The following is a 19,608-nucleotide window of genomic DNA, read 5'->3' as shown; positions in this document are numbered from 1 at the left end:
TAGAAACTCTTTTCTGTGGAAAGACACATAGACTGACAGTAAAGGGATGGAAAAAAATATTTCATGACAATGGAAATGAAAAAAAATATCTGGGGTACCAATACTTAGACAAAAAAGACTAGTTCTGGATATTTATCTGAAGAAACCCAAAACACTAATTTGAAAAGACAAGTGCATTCATATGTTCACTGCAGCATTATTTACAATAGCCAAGATATGGAAGCATCATAAATGTTCATCAATAGATAAATGAATAAAGATGAAGTGCAAATATACAGCAGAATATTATTCAGCCCTAAAAAGAATGAAATCTTGCTATCTGCAACAACATGAATGGACCTTGAGGCTATTATGACTTAAGTGAAGAAAGCCAGGCAAAGACAAATACCACATGATTTAATTTATATGTGGAATCTAAAGAATAAATGAATAAACAAAACAGAAACAAACATATAGATACAGAGAACATTTTGGTAGTTGCCAGATTGGAGGAAGATTGAGGAGATGGGTAAAAAGATGGAAGGGATTAAGATGTGCAAATTTCCAGTTATAAAAACAGTCATGGGGATGTAAGTACAGCACAGGGAATATGGTCAATGGTGTTGTAATAACTATGCATGGTGTCAGGTGGGTACTAGATTTATCAGGGTGATCACTTCATAAGTTATATAATGTCTAATCACTATGTTTCCCCCTGGCTGGTTTGGCTCAGTGGATTGAGTGTCGGCCTGCGAGCTAAGTGTCGCTGGTTCGATCTTCCAGTCAGGGCACATCAGAGAAGGAAAACTCTGACTCCAAAAAACCTCCGCTGCCTTGCGGCATACCTCTTCAGGGAAAAGGCTAAGGGAGTAAACCCCGACAGAAAATCTGGAGCCGGAGTCCCTAAGGCGGTTTGACGTTGTAGTCAACACCGGCAACTCCTGCGGCGCACCTGAAGCCAAGCTGTATTGACTCCGTCTTTCCCTTGGACCCTTCAGCTGCGAAGAGAGGGGGGGTCTGCTGCATGGGCAACAGCAGACCCTCCATATCACCCTGCCCAGGCTCTGTAGCTTCAGCTTCACTGGAGAGGACACTCCAGCGTCATCGCAAGATGTCGATTCAACACGGGAGGAGACAGATACCGTGTCACTCCCGAGTCGGACTGCACAACCATTCTCGGCGGTGCAGATAGACTCTTAAGAAGCTACACCATCGTCTCTCGAAACGGACGGCTGCCGACACGAATCACTATGTTGCACACCCAAAACTAATATATGTCAACTGTAATTTAAAAAATAAAAATTATTTAAAAAAATAAACAGAAAACCTCCACCTCTTTTACCATTACAAGCATACCTTGTTTTAATACACTTTGCTTTATGCACTTCCCAAATGTTGCTTATTTACAAATTGAAAGCAAGACCCTGGACCAGCAAAAAGACTATGACTTGCTTTATCACAATACTCACTGTACTGCAGTGCTCTGGAACTGAACCCTCAATATCTCAAAAGCGTGCCTGTATATTACTACCCTACCTATATTTATTTCCATATCTTCTGCCTCCCCAGTTACCAGGGGTGAACTGTCTATGTACTTACCTAAAGACAAAGCCTGAACACATACAATAGCTCCTATCTTCTTGCCAACCTAAAGTCATTACTGGAGAAATTGCCTGCAATTTCCCCTACACGATTAATTTTCCCTTTAATTGACAATATTCATCCACAGACAAACATGTTTTAATATTTCCCAAGGTTAAAAAAAATACCCCATAACCTCTTCTTTAATCTTATATTTCTCTCTAGCTTTCCTCCATTGCTTTACTTCCTTTATAACAATAATCCTTGGAGTTATCAATACTTATTTCTACTGACTTTCCTACTGTTCTCTCTTGAACTCATGTAAGTGCAACTTCTGCCCTAATCCTCTGCCAAAGCAGTCCTTGTCAAAATTACCAATAATCTCTGTTTAGTCTTTACACGAATGTTTCGAAGTTCCACTGACCTTTCCTATGCTGTCATCAATCATTTTAATGTTTAGTGTTTTTCTCACTGTTTGCACTGCTCCTAAGCTATTATATTTAACAGGGTTATAAGTTTATTTTCTAAAGCTTTATACTTGTCCTACCTGATATAGATGAACCAATTAAACATACTGAAGAGTTTCAGTTTAGCAAAAAAAAATAATAATAATACAATACTACTCTACTCCTTTATTCTCTTCTGTGAAATATTTTGGCTATGCCATTTGTCAGCTATAAGATGTCAAATCTGTTACTGTTTTGGAAAGAGAAAGAAGAAAAACAACACAAGATTAGCTTACTAAATATGAGAGTTCCTTTTTCCCACTCCATCATCAAGCATATACTATAAGTACTTTCTCATCATACTTGATTTACCTAAAATACTTCTGAATTTATGCTGTGATTTCCATTTTTCTCCTGTTTTCAAATATAAAATTAGGTCTCTAAGAACTAAGTCCAATTATAGTGTCTCCTCACCTCCCCTCTCTTTTATATATTACAAGATAAAAATGTTGGGTCCAAATTCCATCTGATCACTTTGAGCAGTTTTTCACCTGAGGGATCATTCTTCAAAGAGCACCCTGAAGGTTCCAGAAGTTTAAAAATTAAAGCATTTTTATTCATTAGTTTCCTGTATTAGGTGATATCATATGGTACTTGTCTGTCCTATGCCTAAGCATAATTCTCTCTAGTTCCATCCATGTTGTTGCAAATGTTAGGAATTCCTTCTTTCTCTCTGCTGTACAGTATTCCATTGTGTAAATATACCACAGTTTTTTGATCCACTCATCTAAGATGGGCACTTAGGATGTTTCCAGCACTTGGTTATTGTAAACAGCGCTGCTATGAACATAGGGGTGCCTAGGTTCTTTTGAATTGGTGTTTTGGCATTCTTCGGAGGGAGAAACAGGGGTAAGTAGGGGAAGGGTCTAGTCAGGGAACTAGTATAAATGACCCATGGACAAGAACAATGGGGTGGGGATTGACTATGGGAGAAAGAGTGGGTGGAATAGGGGGACCAATGGGGGGAAAAGTGGGGCAACTGTAATAGAAAAACAATAAATAAATAAATAAAGCACTTTTTATAGTCAATGTTGGTCTTCAAAATTGTAAAAGGTAAACCAAATGATTTGGTAACTCATTTTAATACTAAAAGAGGTCACAGAACTAAGTTATATGATGTTTTCAAAGTCCAAAGTATGTAAGAAGAAAACTTAAAATGTTTACTACCATGTTGTGAATAATAATTTATTTAACAAGCCTTTCTTTAGCAAAGGAAGCCAAAGAGTAAAATGGAAAGCAGTGTCCAACTGCTAAGTCAATATACAAAAGCAATTCTATTTGTTATTCTGAAGCTAATAAACAATTTTATAAAACTAAATCTAAAATACAATACAAATAAATTAAAATTTGCTCACTTAAATATTATTAAAATTAACAGAGGCCGTGTTTAACAGTACAACTAGAGAATACTGAATTATTTTTCATCTCTTTCAACAAATCTAGTTCAATTATTGAGGCACATGCTTTTAAAATTTGATTCTTGTGCATTATGCTTTAAAAAATGATGTGGTATACTGTGATAAAACACCCACAGATGTTTCATATACTATGATTTTTGTGATAGAACTAGTTTCTAGTATCAACAATATCATTACCATTATTGAGCACTTACTGTGAGTCAACAACTGTGCAAAGTGGTTTATAGACATTAACAGAGGAACTTTACATAGAAATGCTATTAAGTAGAAATACTTAATATATATATATATATACATATATATATTTTTTTTTTTAGAGATGAAAAAACTAAGGTGTAGAGGTATTAAAAAATATACCCAAGATGATGCTATCAAAGTAAGTATTTGAACCCATGACTAAGTCCAAAACCCTTTAATTGCCATGATATATCATGTTAGCACCTTAAATCAGAAAGTCCATGATCTTGAGACATTTAACTTTATTTACCACTGTAACTCCAGTAGTTTGCATTATGCTTAGGAAACAAAGGTGTTCAAATGAGAAACAAAATAAATGAAACCATGTATTTCAATTCCAAGGTAGGAACAGCACTGTATATTCAGAGGACAATGTCATACTAGCGGAGAGGTAACAAAGGTTTCACATGGCAGGAAGTGAGATATCAAAGAGAAAAATAAAATGTACCTTTATAGTGAGAAATTATAGACCCTAAATTAGAATGTTTGTTATATAGTTGACCCATGAACAATGGGTTTGAATTGTGTGCATCCACTTATACTTAGATCCTTTTCAATAAATAAACAGTCGGCCCTCTGTATACCCAGGTTTTGCATCTGTGGAAGTGGAGGGATGACTGTAGGCATTGTTCTATACCATGTTATATCAGCAAGGGGTTCTGGAACCAATCACCCATGCATATGAAGGGACAACTGTATGACAAGTGTACGACTAAATAATAAAGTTCTAAAGAATATTCTCTGTAATAATCTTTACAATCTTAATTCTTTCAAAAATGCCCAATCTAATTCACACCCTATTGCGCATAGTTAATAATTTTTTCTTTAGTATACTCTGGCTATTTAATATATGGGAATTTAAGTTTAGAATCCACTCTAGTCAGGAGCCCCTCCAAATCCTTTTTAGCAAAGCAGCATGATAACATTACAACTTGAGAAACAGTGTATCAAAACAAATTAAGCCATTATCACTTCAATGGAAAACAAATCAGTAACTATCAAATCTTGCAATTTATGTACTTGCAAGTACATAATATATGAGAATGGTAATGACAAATAAAATTATAATGATTTGCACAAAACATAAGTAAGCCAACTAAATGAACAGTAAAAATTAACAATTATAAACAGTAAAATAATTAAGAAGGTATAAATTATAAAATATATGTGGTTTTAATATTGTATACAAAAACATAACCAGTTAGAAAATAACATTTTTAAAATTCCATTTGTAATAGCAACCACACACAAACACAAAAGAATACCTAGTTAAACTTAATGAACAAGAAACGAGGTCATATGAAGAAAACTAGAAACTTTGAGGGGCAAGAAATAACTCTTGGATATGCAGTATCTCTACTGCAAAGATTCATTCTCCCTATATAAACCTATAAATTCAATGTAATACCAACTAAAACATCAATAGGGTTTTAGAAGAAAGTTATAAAATTTGAGGAGAAGTTAGTCCTACCAAAAATAAAATATTTTTAAAGCTAAAATAATTGTTTATTACTGAAAAAAAAAGAACAAATAAATAGTAGGGCAGAACAACATATCTAGAAATAGATCCAAATACATAAATTTTATTCAGAAAGTAACCCTTCAAATTATTGTGAAAAACAGGACTTATTCAATAAATGGCATTAAGATAACTGGCTAACCACCTGGGGAAAAAACAAAACTGGATTATTAGATCACTCCTTGCAGCAAAATAAATTCTAGCTCGAACAAAGATATAAACATGTAAAATAAAATACACATTATAAAACAATCATGGTGAATTTATTTACAATCTCAGAGTATAAATGACTTTTCAAGGCAGATATAAAACCCTGAACCTATAAAGAGATATATTTAACTACCTACAATTTTAAAATATATAGAAATATTTTCAAAACACATAATGGACAAAAGATTTATTCTTGGCACAAAACATCTATTCACTCATTCTTAGATGATTTACTCACATCTAAAAAGTTTTAAAATGTATATGAGATGTATCATGTGACACACACACAGCTCAAACCTACCACTCCTTAGTAAGTAACATTCAGTTCATTGAAAGGATGTTTTCAAGGATTTCCAAAATTAATTTTACAGAATTCCATTGCAATTATGGCATTAGCATAATAAATATAAAGGTATTTATTTTTTCCCTACCTAGTTCATAGACTGTCTTTTAAAAAGTGCACAAAGTTTTTGCCCTGGCTGGTGTGATTCAGTTGATTGGGCATCATCTACAAACCAAAGGGTAGGGTGTTTGTTCCTGATCAGGGCACATGCCTGGGTTGTGGGTTCATTTCCATTTGGGGCACATGCAAGACACAACCTATTGATGGTTCTCTCTCACATCAATGTTTCTCTCCCTCTCTCCCTCTCTTCCCCCTCTCTAGAATCAATTAAAAAAAAATGTTTAAAAGTGAAAAGTTTTAAATGGACCAATACAAATTTTTCTTTTAAGAATTTCATTACACAAAATTATGACTTTTGTTTGGATTTACTTCTGGAGTACAATATAGTATGGCATTGGTAATTCCATTAAAATCTTTCTTTATGGAACAGTTTAAATGATTAACTAAGCACATGTATTTATTGATTCCAATGAAACAAAATAACAAAAAAATAAAATAATAGTGGTAATACCTGGAAGAACACTTCCAGCAGATCAGAACAGCTGTGAGAGCAGATGAGAACTGACGTAAATGAAGACTTGAGGAACTCATCCTATGCCTATGCAACATGACACTTCAAAAAAAATGAAAGTTTTCCTAGATGGAAGCTAAAAATGATAACAATAACAAACAAAACAATAATAACAACAAAAAATCAACAGAGCAGAGTCAGTTGAAAGGACTGGGTCATAAAAAGGAATGGTATTTTAAATGTAAATGGATTAAATTATCCAATCAAAAGACTTAGTGGCTGAATGAATTTAAAAAAACCATACACACATTCAAGACCCAAGTATATGTTGTCCGCCTGAGATTGATTTCAGCTTTAAGGACACATAGATTGAAAGTGAAGTAAAAGAAAAAGATATTCCATGCAAAAGGAAATCAAAAAAGTAGGGTTATTTCTATTTATATCAGACAAAACTGACTTTAAACCAAACATTATAACAAGAGATAAAGAATGTCATTAGATAATTATATTGCCAAAAAGATATAGCAATTTTAAGTATTTATGCACTCAACATCAGGACATCTAAATACATAATACATATAATAGATTTGAAGAGAAAAAACAACAGCAATACAATAATAGTAAGGCACTTTAATACTACACTTTCAACAATGGATAGATTTTCTGGACAGAAAGTTGGGAAATGATGGGCTGAAACGACATATTAGAACACAAATCTACTTCCGGCCAAGATGGAGGCTTAGATGGACATGTTCGGTCTCCCTCTACAACTAGAAAGGAATACAACTACCTCAAAACAAAAGATAACTATAAATTCCAGAAAATAAAACTACACAGAAGCCCAACGTACGAAGTTATAAACCAGCAGTGCTCGTCGGGCAGGTAAGAAGAGCGAAAGTTGGCAGTGCTGTTTGCGGTAGCACCAGGGACAGCGGGAGGGAGAGCAGTCCTGGCTGCAGTTGAGCCCCAGCAGCTCCCGACCCCAACGCTGGGAAAAGCAGCCACAGCATTGCCTTGGAAGGTGAGGCCCAGAGGGCAGGGGGACGGACCGAGTCTCCTAGCAGAGAATAACAGCAGGAATCCATCTTGGACCCCTGCCCCCACACAAAGTGCCACAGCGCTGCGAAACAGGTTGTGGATCGCCACTGGTCGCTGAGCAGTGATGACAAAGCTCCACAGCGTGGTGAAAAAGGTTGCTGGACCGCCGCCGCCGGTTGCTGGGTAGTGACCACAAAGCACCACAGCGCCGCAAAAAAGGTTGTGGATCGCCACCTGTCGCTGGGTAGTGACGACAAAGGGCCACAGTGCAGCGAAAAAGTTGCGGATCGCTGAGGGTCACTGGGTTGTGACGAGTACACAGGCTCTGCCCCCTATAGCTGGCCCAAGAAAACAAAATACAAATCTGTCAAAATGAGGCAGACAACTATAGAAATCCCGGTGGCGCAGCTCACCAGTCAACAGATGAAGAATCTGACAGATGAACAAATAAGAAACCTGTCAGAGGCTCAGTTCAGGGCCATTGTTATCAGGTGGCTTACAGAATTAACAAAAGATTTGGAAAGAGACGAGAAAAGATTGAAAACTACTCATACTGAAAAAAACAAAAACATATACGAGAGAAATGGTGAAGAAATAAAATCCAGGGTTCAAATCAACAAACCGGAACATAGGGAAGGAACAAATAGTCAACCAGTATGGAGAGAGGAAACAGGAAGCAAGGAAAGTGAGAAGAGGATCAGAAGCCTCTGGGACAGCTATAAGAGATCAAATATAAGAATGATAGGATTGCCAGAGGGCAAAGAAGAACTAGAAATTGAAAAATTAAGTGAAAGTATAATAAAGCAGAACTTCCCAAACTTGGGGAAGGAAATAGACTTACAGGTCCAGGAAGCAAAGAGTTCCAGAAAAACTGAACCCAGGGAGAACCACACCAAGACACACTATAATCAAAATGTCAAAAGTTAAAGATAAAGAGAGAATCTTAAAAGCAGCAAGGGAGAATAAAAGAATCATGTACAAAGGGGTCCCAATTAGATGATCAGCTGAATTCTCAAGGGAGACCCTGCAGGCAAGAAGGGACTGGCAAGAAATATTCAAAGTAATAAAAATCCAAAACCTACAACCATGAATACTCTGTCCAGGGAAATTGTCAGTCAGAATAGAAGGGCAGAGAAAGTGCTTCCAGGACAAAATAAAACTGAAAGAGTTCATTAGATCCAAACCACTGTTATATGAGATGTTAAAGGGACTGGTTTAGGAAAAGGAGGATCAAAACTATGAACACTAAAATGAAAACTGCAACACAAGAACCAACAACAGAAGCTACGGAATTGAAACAAAGGCAAACTAAATAGGCAACAAGAGTGGAAAAAGAACTATAGGTATGGGGAACATATTGGGGGGAGGTCAGCAGGGAGGGATAAGGGGGTAAGGAATGGAGATCGTACAGGAGTTAAGAAGCATAGTAGGAGGAAATGGAGTAGACAGGAAGAGGTTGAGAAGAACTCTATGCACAACCAATGGACATGGACTAAAAGGGGGGACAACTGGAGGGAGGGGGACCACTGGGTGGAGGGGAGCAGAGGGAAGGGAAATTGGGACAAATATAACAGTATAATCAATAAAACATATTAAAAATAAATAAATAAATAAATATTATTAAGAAAAAGAAATTCAGGAAAAAAAAACAAAAAGAACACAAATCTAACAGATAATACATGGAACATTTCATCCAACAGCCACACAATACACATTCTTCTCCAGCACACAAAAAATATTCTCCAGGATAGATAATATGTCAGTCCACAAAACAAGTCAATAAGTTTAAGAAGATTGAAATCATATCAAACATCTTTTCTGACTACACGATATAAAACTAAAAATCAATTAGAAGAGGAAAACTGAAAAATTCACAAATATGTGGAGATTCAACAATTTGCTCCTGAACAACCAACAGGTCAAAAGAAACGTTTTTTAAATCTTGAAACAAATGAAAATAGAAACACAACACACCAAAAGTTATGGGGTGCAGCAAAAGCAATTCTAAGATGTAGGGTTATAGAGATAAAGGCTCACCTTAAGAAAAAAGAAAGATTTCAAATTAAAAAAAAAGAAAAACACCTAACTTTAAAACTCAATAAACTGAAAAAAGAGGAACAAATTAAACCCAAAGTTAGTAGAAGAAAGGAAATAACAAAGTTAGAGTGGGAAATAAATAAAATATAGACTAGAAAGACAATTGAAAAGATCAATGAAACTTAGAGCTAGTTTTAAATTAACACAGATAAAGAAAATTAACAAACCTTTAGTTAGACTAAGAAAAAAGAAAGATGACTGAAATAAATAAAACTAGAAATGAAAGACATTACAACTGACAACACAGAAATACAAAGGATCATTAGAAACCATTATGAACAATTATATGCCAACAAATTAGATAACCTAGAAGAAATGAATAAATACTTAGAAACATATAACCTACCAAGACTGAATCATGAAAAAACAGAAAATCTGAACAGACTGATTAGTAGTAAAGAGACTGAATCAGGAATTAAAATCTCTCAACAAAGAAAAATCCAGGGCCAAATGGCTTCACTAGTGAATTCTATCAAATGTTTAAAGAAAAATGCCAATCCTTCTCAAACTCTTCTAAAAAATGAAAGAGGAAGGGACACTCCCAAACTCATTTTATGAGGTCAGCACACCAAAACCAGACAAGGATATTACAAGAAAAGAAATGTACAGGCCAACATCTCTGATAAATACATGCAGAAATCCTCAACAAAATATTGGCAAATGGAATTCAACAGTACATTAAAAATATCATACACCATGAACAAATGGAATTTATTCCTAGGATGCAAGGATAATTCAACATATACAAATCAACAAATGTAACATATCACAGTAACAAAATAAGGATAAAAATTTTATAATCATCTCAATAGATGCAAGAATGAGCATATGATGCAAAAAAGCATTTGACAAAATTCAACATACTTTAATGATTAAAAAAACACCTCTCAACAACTAAGAGTATGGAAGAAATGTAGTTCAATATTAAGGCTCTATATGACAAATCCACAGCTGACATCATATTTAATGATGAGAAGCTAACAAATGTTCTTCTAAGAGCAGTAACAGGACAAAGAGGCCCACTTTTACCACTTTTATTAAACATAGTACTGGAACTCCTATATAGGAGAATTAGGTAGGAAAAAGAAATAAAGGCATCTAAATTGAAAAAAAATGGTCTCTGTTTGTAGATGACATGATATAGAAAATTCTTAAAAGTCCACCAAATCTGTAAGAACTAATAAATTCAATAGAGTTGCAAGATACAAAATTGGTATACAAAAATCTGCTGTGTTTCTAGATACTAGCAATGAACTACTGGGAAAAGAAATCAAGAAAACAAAAGAAATGGCAAAGTTATTAAAGGGAGAACAATAATAACACTTATTTCCTTTAGAGAAAAGCTGATTCTAGCATCAGTATTCCACTTCCCCTATACAAAGTACTGCATATAGTTTTCTAAAATGAAAGAACATTTTTTGGAAGAATTCTACAGTGAGTGTTAGGGCAGAGGAAAGTTCTAAATTTCATGAATAAAGAATGTCTTAAACACTTTCAAACAAAAACAAAATTTCCTTTCTAAGGAAAAAAAGTCAGGTCAGCATTGGCACCTCATCTGATGTAACAAAACAAGCTATCAATAACAAAGGCCAAGCCCTCCCAGCACTCCCCCACCTAATAATATACATTCACTAGAAAATTTTAAAACTTCCTTTTAACAGCACTTAGGTAAAAGAGAACAAAAACTAAAATCAGAGATAATTTAGAAAAGAATAATGAAAAGACTACATATCTAAAACTATGGAATGCAGCCAAAATAAGTACTCAAAGTAACATTTATAGCCTTAACGGAATTTATTACAATACAAGAAAAGATTAAAAATACAGTAAATGAATTAGTAATTTAACTGGAGGTAGAAAAAAAACAGCAATGCATATTATAGCAAGAAATTATATATATATATAATATATATATATATATATAGAGAGAGAGAGAGAGAGAGAGAAAGAAGGGAGGGAGGGAGGGAGGGAGGAATGGAGGGAGGAAGGGAGGAAGGGAGGAAGGAGAGTAGGAAGGAAGGAAGGGAGGGAGGAAGGGGAGAGAAGCAGCCATTAGTGTTAAGGTGGCTACTAGTATATTTCATCACACCATCAAATGAATATCTTTCTTTACTTTTCTCCCATTCTTATTCTTTCTAAAATATTTAAAGTATTACTTCCCTATTATTGCTCTCTCCTCTGCTAACTGTCACAATGATACACATGAGATACTGTAAGTTCTGCACTGACATTTAGAAGAAAAAACAACTGAATTCAGGGCTAAGAACAGTACTTGGATTCTTGGAGATTTAAAACATACTAAGAACATAATGTCTTGTAGGATCAAATTTAATTTGACATTCAGGATCCACTGATGCTATTAAATACAATAAAGAGAATTTAAAGTAATAATAATTATAATACTCTAAGCCAATACCTCTCAAAATTTTTCAGTGGAAAGCCCCTAATAATACACAAGAGTAAACCTGGACTTCTCAACAGTCTTATATATGAGAAACTCTTTTAAAACTTGTGGAAAGTAGTTCATTGCCATAATATAATAATAACTTCATAAAGTCACTTTCTTCATTTCTATCCAGTTTCAGATACATAAATACAGTACACTTTCTTTGCATTTTGTTATTTTTTTTATCTTATTTTTTTACAAAAATTATGTGCAAGATATTTAGAAACATGCCTTTACAAAGGAGAAAGCTAACATATGGACATGAGTAGCATTCATTGTCCCACAGGCAGAGACACTGAAACAAGCCTAGACCTTAGCCTTTCTGATTCTAACTCCAATGTTCCTTGTATATGAAGTTGTTTCATATTTGGGGATGTAGTTTTCTAAGCAACTTGAAATATCAGTGATGCATCTTTGCTACCAATAACTACAACTGTGTGCTTTTCATTCTCACATAAATAAAAACAGTATAATTAACATCAACTAACCTTATTTGCACATTCATAGATAGTTAACAAATTAATCAAACTAAATCATATAAATCTAGCCAAGGAAAAGACTGAAACCTCAAAAGAAGTTCAAGCTGAAATTACATTTTGCCATTCTGAGAGTCAATGATATTTAACATGAGAATACAATAGGCAATTCTTCAAAAATTAGATTTAAAACAAATATCTTAATAATGTTTTTAAATTATTATGTTTTAAATTTATACTATAATGTGTTATGTTTAAAATTTTCTATGTTTTTGCAATATAGGCTTCATGGGTTGTACGCATATGGCTTTTAGGTACCTTACCTTTTTTGCTACAGAAGAAGGAGGTTCCTTCTTCATACTTCTTAGTAAAAACTCAGGCATGTTATTTTCAATATCCTCACGAGTTCCCTTTTTATGTAAAACTGCAGCCAAAAATGAAATAACCTAGAAAAAAAACAATCCTTTTTAATCAATATGTAAAATGATGGACAATATTTTACTGCTTACATGACTAACTACCTAAACAATGACAAACACTAGCATTGATTTTCTATATTTTTATTAATAAAAAAATATATAATGTGCAGTAAAAACAATTCTCACATTGCTGTCTCTTCCATGATAAGTTCTACCTACTCAATGAATTATTTCTTGATCTCATCTGTTGGGACATTATCTTCTAATTTGTTTTGATCTATGGAAACTAATCATTCATATTCTCTATTAGAATAAACTGTGTATATTATTTTTCCTTGTAAAAAACAAAATCCTTTAGGGGCTAATATTTAGCTTATAAATTTGTGTACTTGTTTACTCAATACATATAGGTAGAATGATACAATGTTATTTTAAGATAAACAGATGATTCATCAATATACATACCATTCCAAAAATCAAATGAAAAAGACAGATATAGAAAAAAAGAAATATAAGCTTATATAATGAAGAGCAATAAATAATCAATTGGACTTTAGTTGCTTAGCAGCTATGTGAACTTGTGCCAGTTAATTAACCTCTATGTATAACTGTAAAAATGTGTGAAAATAGCAAAAATAGTATTGGCAGGGTTGTTTTAAAGATTCAAGGGCAGAAGTATGAGATATCCAAAGTAATTGATTATTAGTTTAAAAAATAAATGTAAATACTAAAACCTAAATAAAAGTGAGAGAATTAGTAAAGCTATAGAAAAATATTATTTTTAACATGAGTGTGGATACCTATAATCTGAATCCGAAGTGATAGAAGAAAAAGAATGATGCAGGAAGAGTATTTAAAAAGATAAACACTGATAACTTTTAAAAACTGACAAATCAAGCCATATAATTCAGATTCACTAAGAACATCAAGCCATAAATATAAAAATTTAAAAATCCACAAGTAGGTACTTAATTAACAACTCTTCAAAATCTGAGATATTGAAAATAAATCTTAAAAGCAGTCAGATAGATGACTTCCGGCCAAGATGGAGACATAGACAGACATACTGCATCTCCCTCACAACTAAGAAGGAGTACAACTACCTTGAAACTAGAAACAACCAGAAGTTCTAGAAAATCAAACTGCATGGAGGTCCAGCAAACAAAGATATAAGAAGAAATACTCATCCAGACAGGTACGAGGGGCAGAGAATTTGAGGTGTGGTGGCAGCAGCAGTGGTGGCAGAGGCAGGCTGGTAGAAAGAGGAGTCATATGTTTTAAAGTCAGGAGGGACACCTGGGGAGCATTCCTCACTGGACCTATATGCTCACGGTCCCAGCACCGGGGAAAATCAAGCCTCATTGCTTCTGATTGTGCAGACCAGTAGGGGTTGGGGTGGAGGCAGAAACTGCTGGTCTCTCAGCAGAGTCTGCTTGTTTAAAGGGCTCCCACGGTCCTACAATGTCCGCAGACCCAGCCACTCAGGGAACGAAGGCCAGGGCAGCAGCTAGAGGGGCACCAGTCCGGTCTGGAAGTGAGAGAGGTGCCTGGAAAAGGGGCAAGTGCTGGGAAGACAGCATTGTTCCCTCTGGGACCCTCCCCCCACATACAGTGCCACAACATGGTGAAATAGGTTGCTCTGTACTGATGAATCCCTAAGGCTCCACCCCTTACCTTGCTCGTAACAGGAGCGATGGCTTTACCTGGGACATGGAGGCAAGTAAACACAGGAGCCTGTCAGAATGAGGAGACAGAGAAGTATGGCCCAAAAGGGGAAACGATCAAGGTTCCAGTGGGAGAACTAAGCAATGAGGAGATAGCCAACCTAACAGATGAGGAGATAGACAAACTAACAGATGTAGAATTCAAAACACTGGTGATAAAGATGCTCACAGGCTTGACACATATGCTTGGGTATGGCAAACGCACAAGAGAAGAAGTGAAGACTATGCTAAGTGAAATGAAGGAAAATTCACACAAAACCAATGGTGAAGGGAAGGAAACCAGGGTTCAGATCAATAACTTGGAACATAAGGAAGAAAAAAAAGAGTCAACCAGTGCAGAATAAGGAAGCAAGAATTGAAAAAATGAGAAAAACTTCCCAAATTTTGCAAAGGAGATGGACATACAGGTCTGGAAAGCATGGACAGTCCTGGGTGAGCTGAACCCAGAGTGGACCACACCAGGACGCATCATGATTGAGATGCCAAAGGTGAAAGATAAAGATAGAGTCCTGGGGGCAGCAAGAGAGAGGCAGAGAGTTGCCTACAGGGGGGTGCCTATAGGACTATCAGCTGATTTCTCAGAGGACACTCTGCAGGGAGGAAAGGACTGGCAAGAGTATTCAATGTGATGAAAGGCAACCTGCAACCAGGACTACTCTATCCAGCAAAGCTATCATTTGGAATGGAAGGGCAGATGAAGTGCTTTCCAGACAAGGTAAAGCTAAAGGAGTTCATCATCACAAAGCCATTATTATATGAAATGTCAAAGGGACTTACTTAAGAAAAAGAAGATCAAAACTATGAACACTAAAATGACAACGAACACATCTATCAACAACTGAATCTAAAAAATAAAAACAAAATCCAACTAAGCAAACCAGAATAGGAACAGAATTATAGGTATGGGGATCAATTGGGCGGGTTATCAGCTGGGAGTGGGGAAGGGGAGAAATGTGGAAATGGTGCAGGGATTAAGAACCATAATTGGTTAGTGCAAAATAAACAGGGGGAAGTTAAGAATAATATAGAAAAAGGTGAAGCCAAAGAACTTATATGCATAATCCATGGACATGAACTAAGGGGGGTGGGATTGAAGGAAGAAAGGTGGGTACAGGGCAGAGGGGAGCAAAGGGGAAAAAAATTGGGACTACTGTAACATAATCAATAAAATATACATAAAAAAAGAATGCTGATAGATATCACTCAGATCCAACAAACATTAAAAGAATAATAAAGAAATGTTATGAATAAATTTATGACAATCTATGACAATTTAAATGAAATGAATAAATTCTTTGAAAAACTAACTAAAACTGACATAGCAAGAAAGAAAAAATCTGGATAGCTTCATATCTATTAAAGAAATTGAATGTTTTCATTTTATTTTTGAATTTAATCTTTATTGTATTTTTTTCCATTACCATGCTGTCCCCCTATAGTCCCATTCCCCCAGCAATCACCATGCTCTTGTCCATGTTAATGAGTTCTTTTTCCTTTTTGCTCAATCCCTCCACCCCCTAATTTCCCCCTACCATTAGCTTTCCATCTATGAGTCTGTCTCTGTTTTACTTGTTAATTCAGTTTGGTCATTAAATTCCACATATGAGTGAAATCATATGGTATTTGTCTTTCTCTGACTGGCTTATTTCACTTAGCATAATGTTCTCCAGGTCCATCCATGCTGTTGCAATGGATAAAATTTTCTTCTTTTTTATGGCCAAGCAGTATTCCATTGTGTAAATGTCCCGTAGTTGTTTTATCCACTTATCTACTGATAGACACTTGGGCTGCTTCCATACCTTGGCAATTGTAAATAGCACTGCAATAAACACAGGAGTGCTTTATGTTCTTTCGAGTTAGTGTTTTTGGTTCCTTCGGATATATTCCCAGAAGTGGGATCACTGGGTCGAAAGGCAGATCCATTTTTAATTTTTGGAGGTATCTCCATACTGCTTTCCACAGTAGCTGCACCAATCTGCCTTCTCACCAACAGTGCAAAAGGGTCCCCTTTTCTCCACATTCCCAATAGTACTTGTTGTCTGTTGATTTATAGATGACAGCCATTCTTGTAGGTGTGAGATGGTATCTCACTGTGGTTTTAATTTGCATTTCTCTGACAATTAGTGACGTTAAGCATCTTTTCATACGTCTATTGCCCATCTGTATGTTCTCTTTGGAGAAATGTCTATTCAGGTCCTTTACTCATTTAAAAAAAAATTTTTTTTTTTTTTTTGTGTTGAGTTTTGTACATACATTTTAAAATTTGGATATTAACCCCTTGTCAGATATATCATCAAATATTTTTCCATTCTGTGGGTTGTCTTCTTATTTTGTTGATTTCCTTTGCTGTGCAAAAACTTTTTAGTTTGATGTAGTCCCATTTGTTTACTTATTTATTTTTCTTTTGTTTTCCTTGCCTGGGGGATATATCCGATAAAAAAAATTCTACTGGCAATGTCCAGGATTTTGCTGCGTATGTTTTCTTCTAGGATTTCTATGGTTTTGGTCTAACATTTATGTCTTTGTTCCATTTTGAATTTATTTTTGTGTGTGGTGTTAAGAAGTGGTCTAGTTTCATTTTTCTGCATGAATCTGTCCAATTTTACCAATACCATTTATTGAATAAACACTCTTTACCCCATTGTATGTGTTTGCTTCCTCTAATATTAATTGACTATAAAAATAATTGACAGAATATGAACTCTCTATTCTGTCCCATTGATCTATGTGTCTATTTTTATGCCAGTACCATGCTGTTTTGATTACTACGGTCTTATAGCATAGTTTGATATTTGGTAGTGTGATTCCTTCAACTTTGTTCTTCTTTCTCAGGATCGCTGTTGCTATGTGGGGCCTCTTGTATTTCCGCACAGATTTTTGAAATATTTGTTCTCGGTCTATGAAATATGTCATTGGAATCTTGGTAGGAATTGCATTGAATCTACAGATTGCTTTGGTAGTATGGACATTTTAATGATGTTAATTCTTCCTATCCATGAACATGGTATATGCTTCCACTTATTTCTATCTTCTTCAATTTCTTTCTTTAGTGTCATAATTTTCCAAGTACAGGATTTTACATCCTTGATGAAGTTTATTCCTAGGTGTTTTATTCTTTCTGAAGCAATTGTGAATGAGATTCTTGTCTTAATTTCGCTTTCTGTTAGTTCATTATTGGCATATAAAAATACAACTGATTTCTGGATATTAATTTTGTATCCTGCTACTTTACTGAATTTCTTTATCAGTTCTAGTAGTTTGTTGGTGGAATTCTTGGGGTTCTCTATGTATCATATCAGCTGCTAATAAAGATAGTTTTACTTTTTCCTCCTCCTCCTGCTCCTTCTTAAAGCAAGCCCTTTAACATTTGTTGCAGTACTGGTTTGGTGTTACCAAACTCCTTTAGCTTTTTCTTGTTTGGGAAGCTCTTTATTTCTCCTTCAATTTTAAATGATAACCTTTCTGGGTAAAGCCGCCTTGGTTATAGGTGCTTGCTTTTTATCACCTTGAATATTTCACACCACTCCCTTCTGGCCTGAATTGTTTCTGTTGAGAAATCATATCCAGTCTAATTGGTGCTCCCTTGTAGGTAACTACTTGCTTTCTCTTGTAGCTTTTAGGATTCTCTCCTTGTCTTTAAGCATTGTCATTTTAATTATGATGTGTCTCAGCGTAGGCCTCTTTGGGTTCAACTTGTTTGGGATTCCCTGAGCTTTGTGGACTTGTGTAACTTCTTCCTTCACCAGATTAGGGAAGTTTTCAGTCATCAATTTCTTCAAATGGACTCTCAATCCCTTGCTTGCTCTCTTCTCCTTCTGGTATTACCATGATGTGGATGTTGTTGTGCTTCATATTGTTCAAAATGTTCCTTAAGCTCTCATTTAAAAAGTTTTATTTTTCCTTTTGCTACACTGCCTGGGTGTTTTTTTCTACCTTGTCTTGCAAAACACTGGTTCAATCCTCTGCTTCATCTAACCCACTCTTTATTCCTTCCAGTGTATTATTTATTTCAGATATTGCATTCTTTATTTCTGATTGGTCAGTTGTTAAGGTTTCTAGGTATTTTTTCATGCTGTTGAGTATCCTTATAATCATTACTCTAAACTCTATATGATAAATTGTTTATCTCCATTTCATCTAGCTCTTCTGGAGAATTCACCTGTTCTTTCATTTGGGATCTGTTTCTTTGTATTTTCCACCTCAGTTGTTCGGCCCATCAGTCATTAAACCGATCAGTTGTTAATCTAATCAAGCTGTAATCAGCAGTCAGGATTAAGCATCACAGGGTGGGGTAGAGTAACTTCTGCAGGCAGAGTAATTACTTCCCTTCAGGCTGATGCCATCCAGAGAGGAGTGCTTTGCCTGAGAAAGATGGCTCCTTCAGTATAGGGAATGACTCAGCACAGAGATCCTGGCAGCTATTCCTTCAATTCTCTCCCCAAAGCACCCTTCCCCTGACTCTCCTCAAGAGTCTCTAGTCCGCTCTGCCCTCCCTTTGCCAAAGCCCAGGGTAAATGGCTGAAAACTAAATTTTGTGTGTGCCCCTTTAAGAGTTTCTCTGCGTTTTCTACTGTATATACCTGACAAACAGAAGCCCTCCTGCTTTTCACAGCTGCATGTTATCTGGGTTCCTTTCCAGCTCTGGTGCTGGAGGCTGGGAGCCCATCTTGGGGTTCAGTGCCCACACTTTTCAGGGGGGACATTCCCAGCTACTGAAATATCCCTCCAGCACATCAGCTGCCGCCTATTGGATCCTAGCCAGCTCTCTCATGTCTCTTCCACATTCCCTACTAGTCATGTTGTGGTGATGTGTTTTCCTCTGTCTGTCCATGGTTATAAAGCTTCTCTTCAGCTAGTGTTCAGCTGATTATTCTGAATGATTTCCCTACAATTTAGCTGTAATTTCAGATTGATCCTGTTACAGAAACAGAGGTGTCCAAAAACAAACCCCAGAGTTTGTGACGGGGGATGGGAAAAGGAAGCAGCTTTTAAGACGCCTTTGCATGCCTTGGGCTAGTTGCTAGTGTCTTTGTTATGCAAAATG

At 35.7% G+C, this 19,608-nt stretch overlaps 1 protein-coding gene across 1 annotated transcript in view; it reads right to left on the bottom strand.

Moving 5' to 3' along the window:
• ERCC6L2 (ERCC excision repair 6 like 2) overlaps positions 1-19,608 on the bottom strand; it is a 175,853-nt gene that overhangs the window by 130,259 nt on the left and 25,986 nt on the right. Inside the window, exon 3 of the mRNA XM_090274034.1 lies at positions 12,745-12,867. Coding sequence (XP_090130160.1) covers positions 12,745-12,867 — 123 coding nt within the window. The remainder of the gene's footprint in view (positions 1-12,744; positions 12,868-19,608) is intronic.

Source organism: Furipterus horrens, unplaced genomic scaffold, assembly GCF_987537825.1.
Source record: "Furipterus horrens unplaced genomic scaffold, mFurHor1.1.pri manual_scaffold_4, whole genome shotgun sequence".
NCBI classification, from domain to species: domain Eukaryota; kingdom Metazoa; phylum Chordata; class Mammalia; order Chiroptera; family Furipteridae; genus Furipterus; species Furipterus horrens.
Note: the sequence above shows the minus strand (reverse complement) of the source record. Positions and strands in the feature narration are given on the sequence as shown.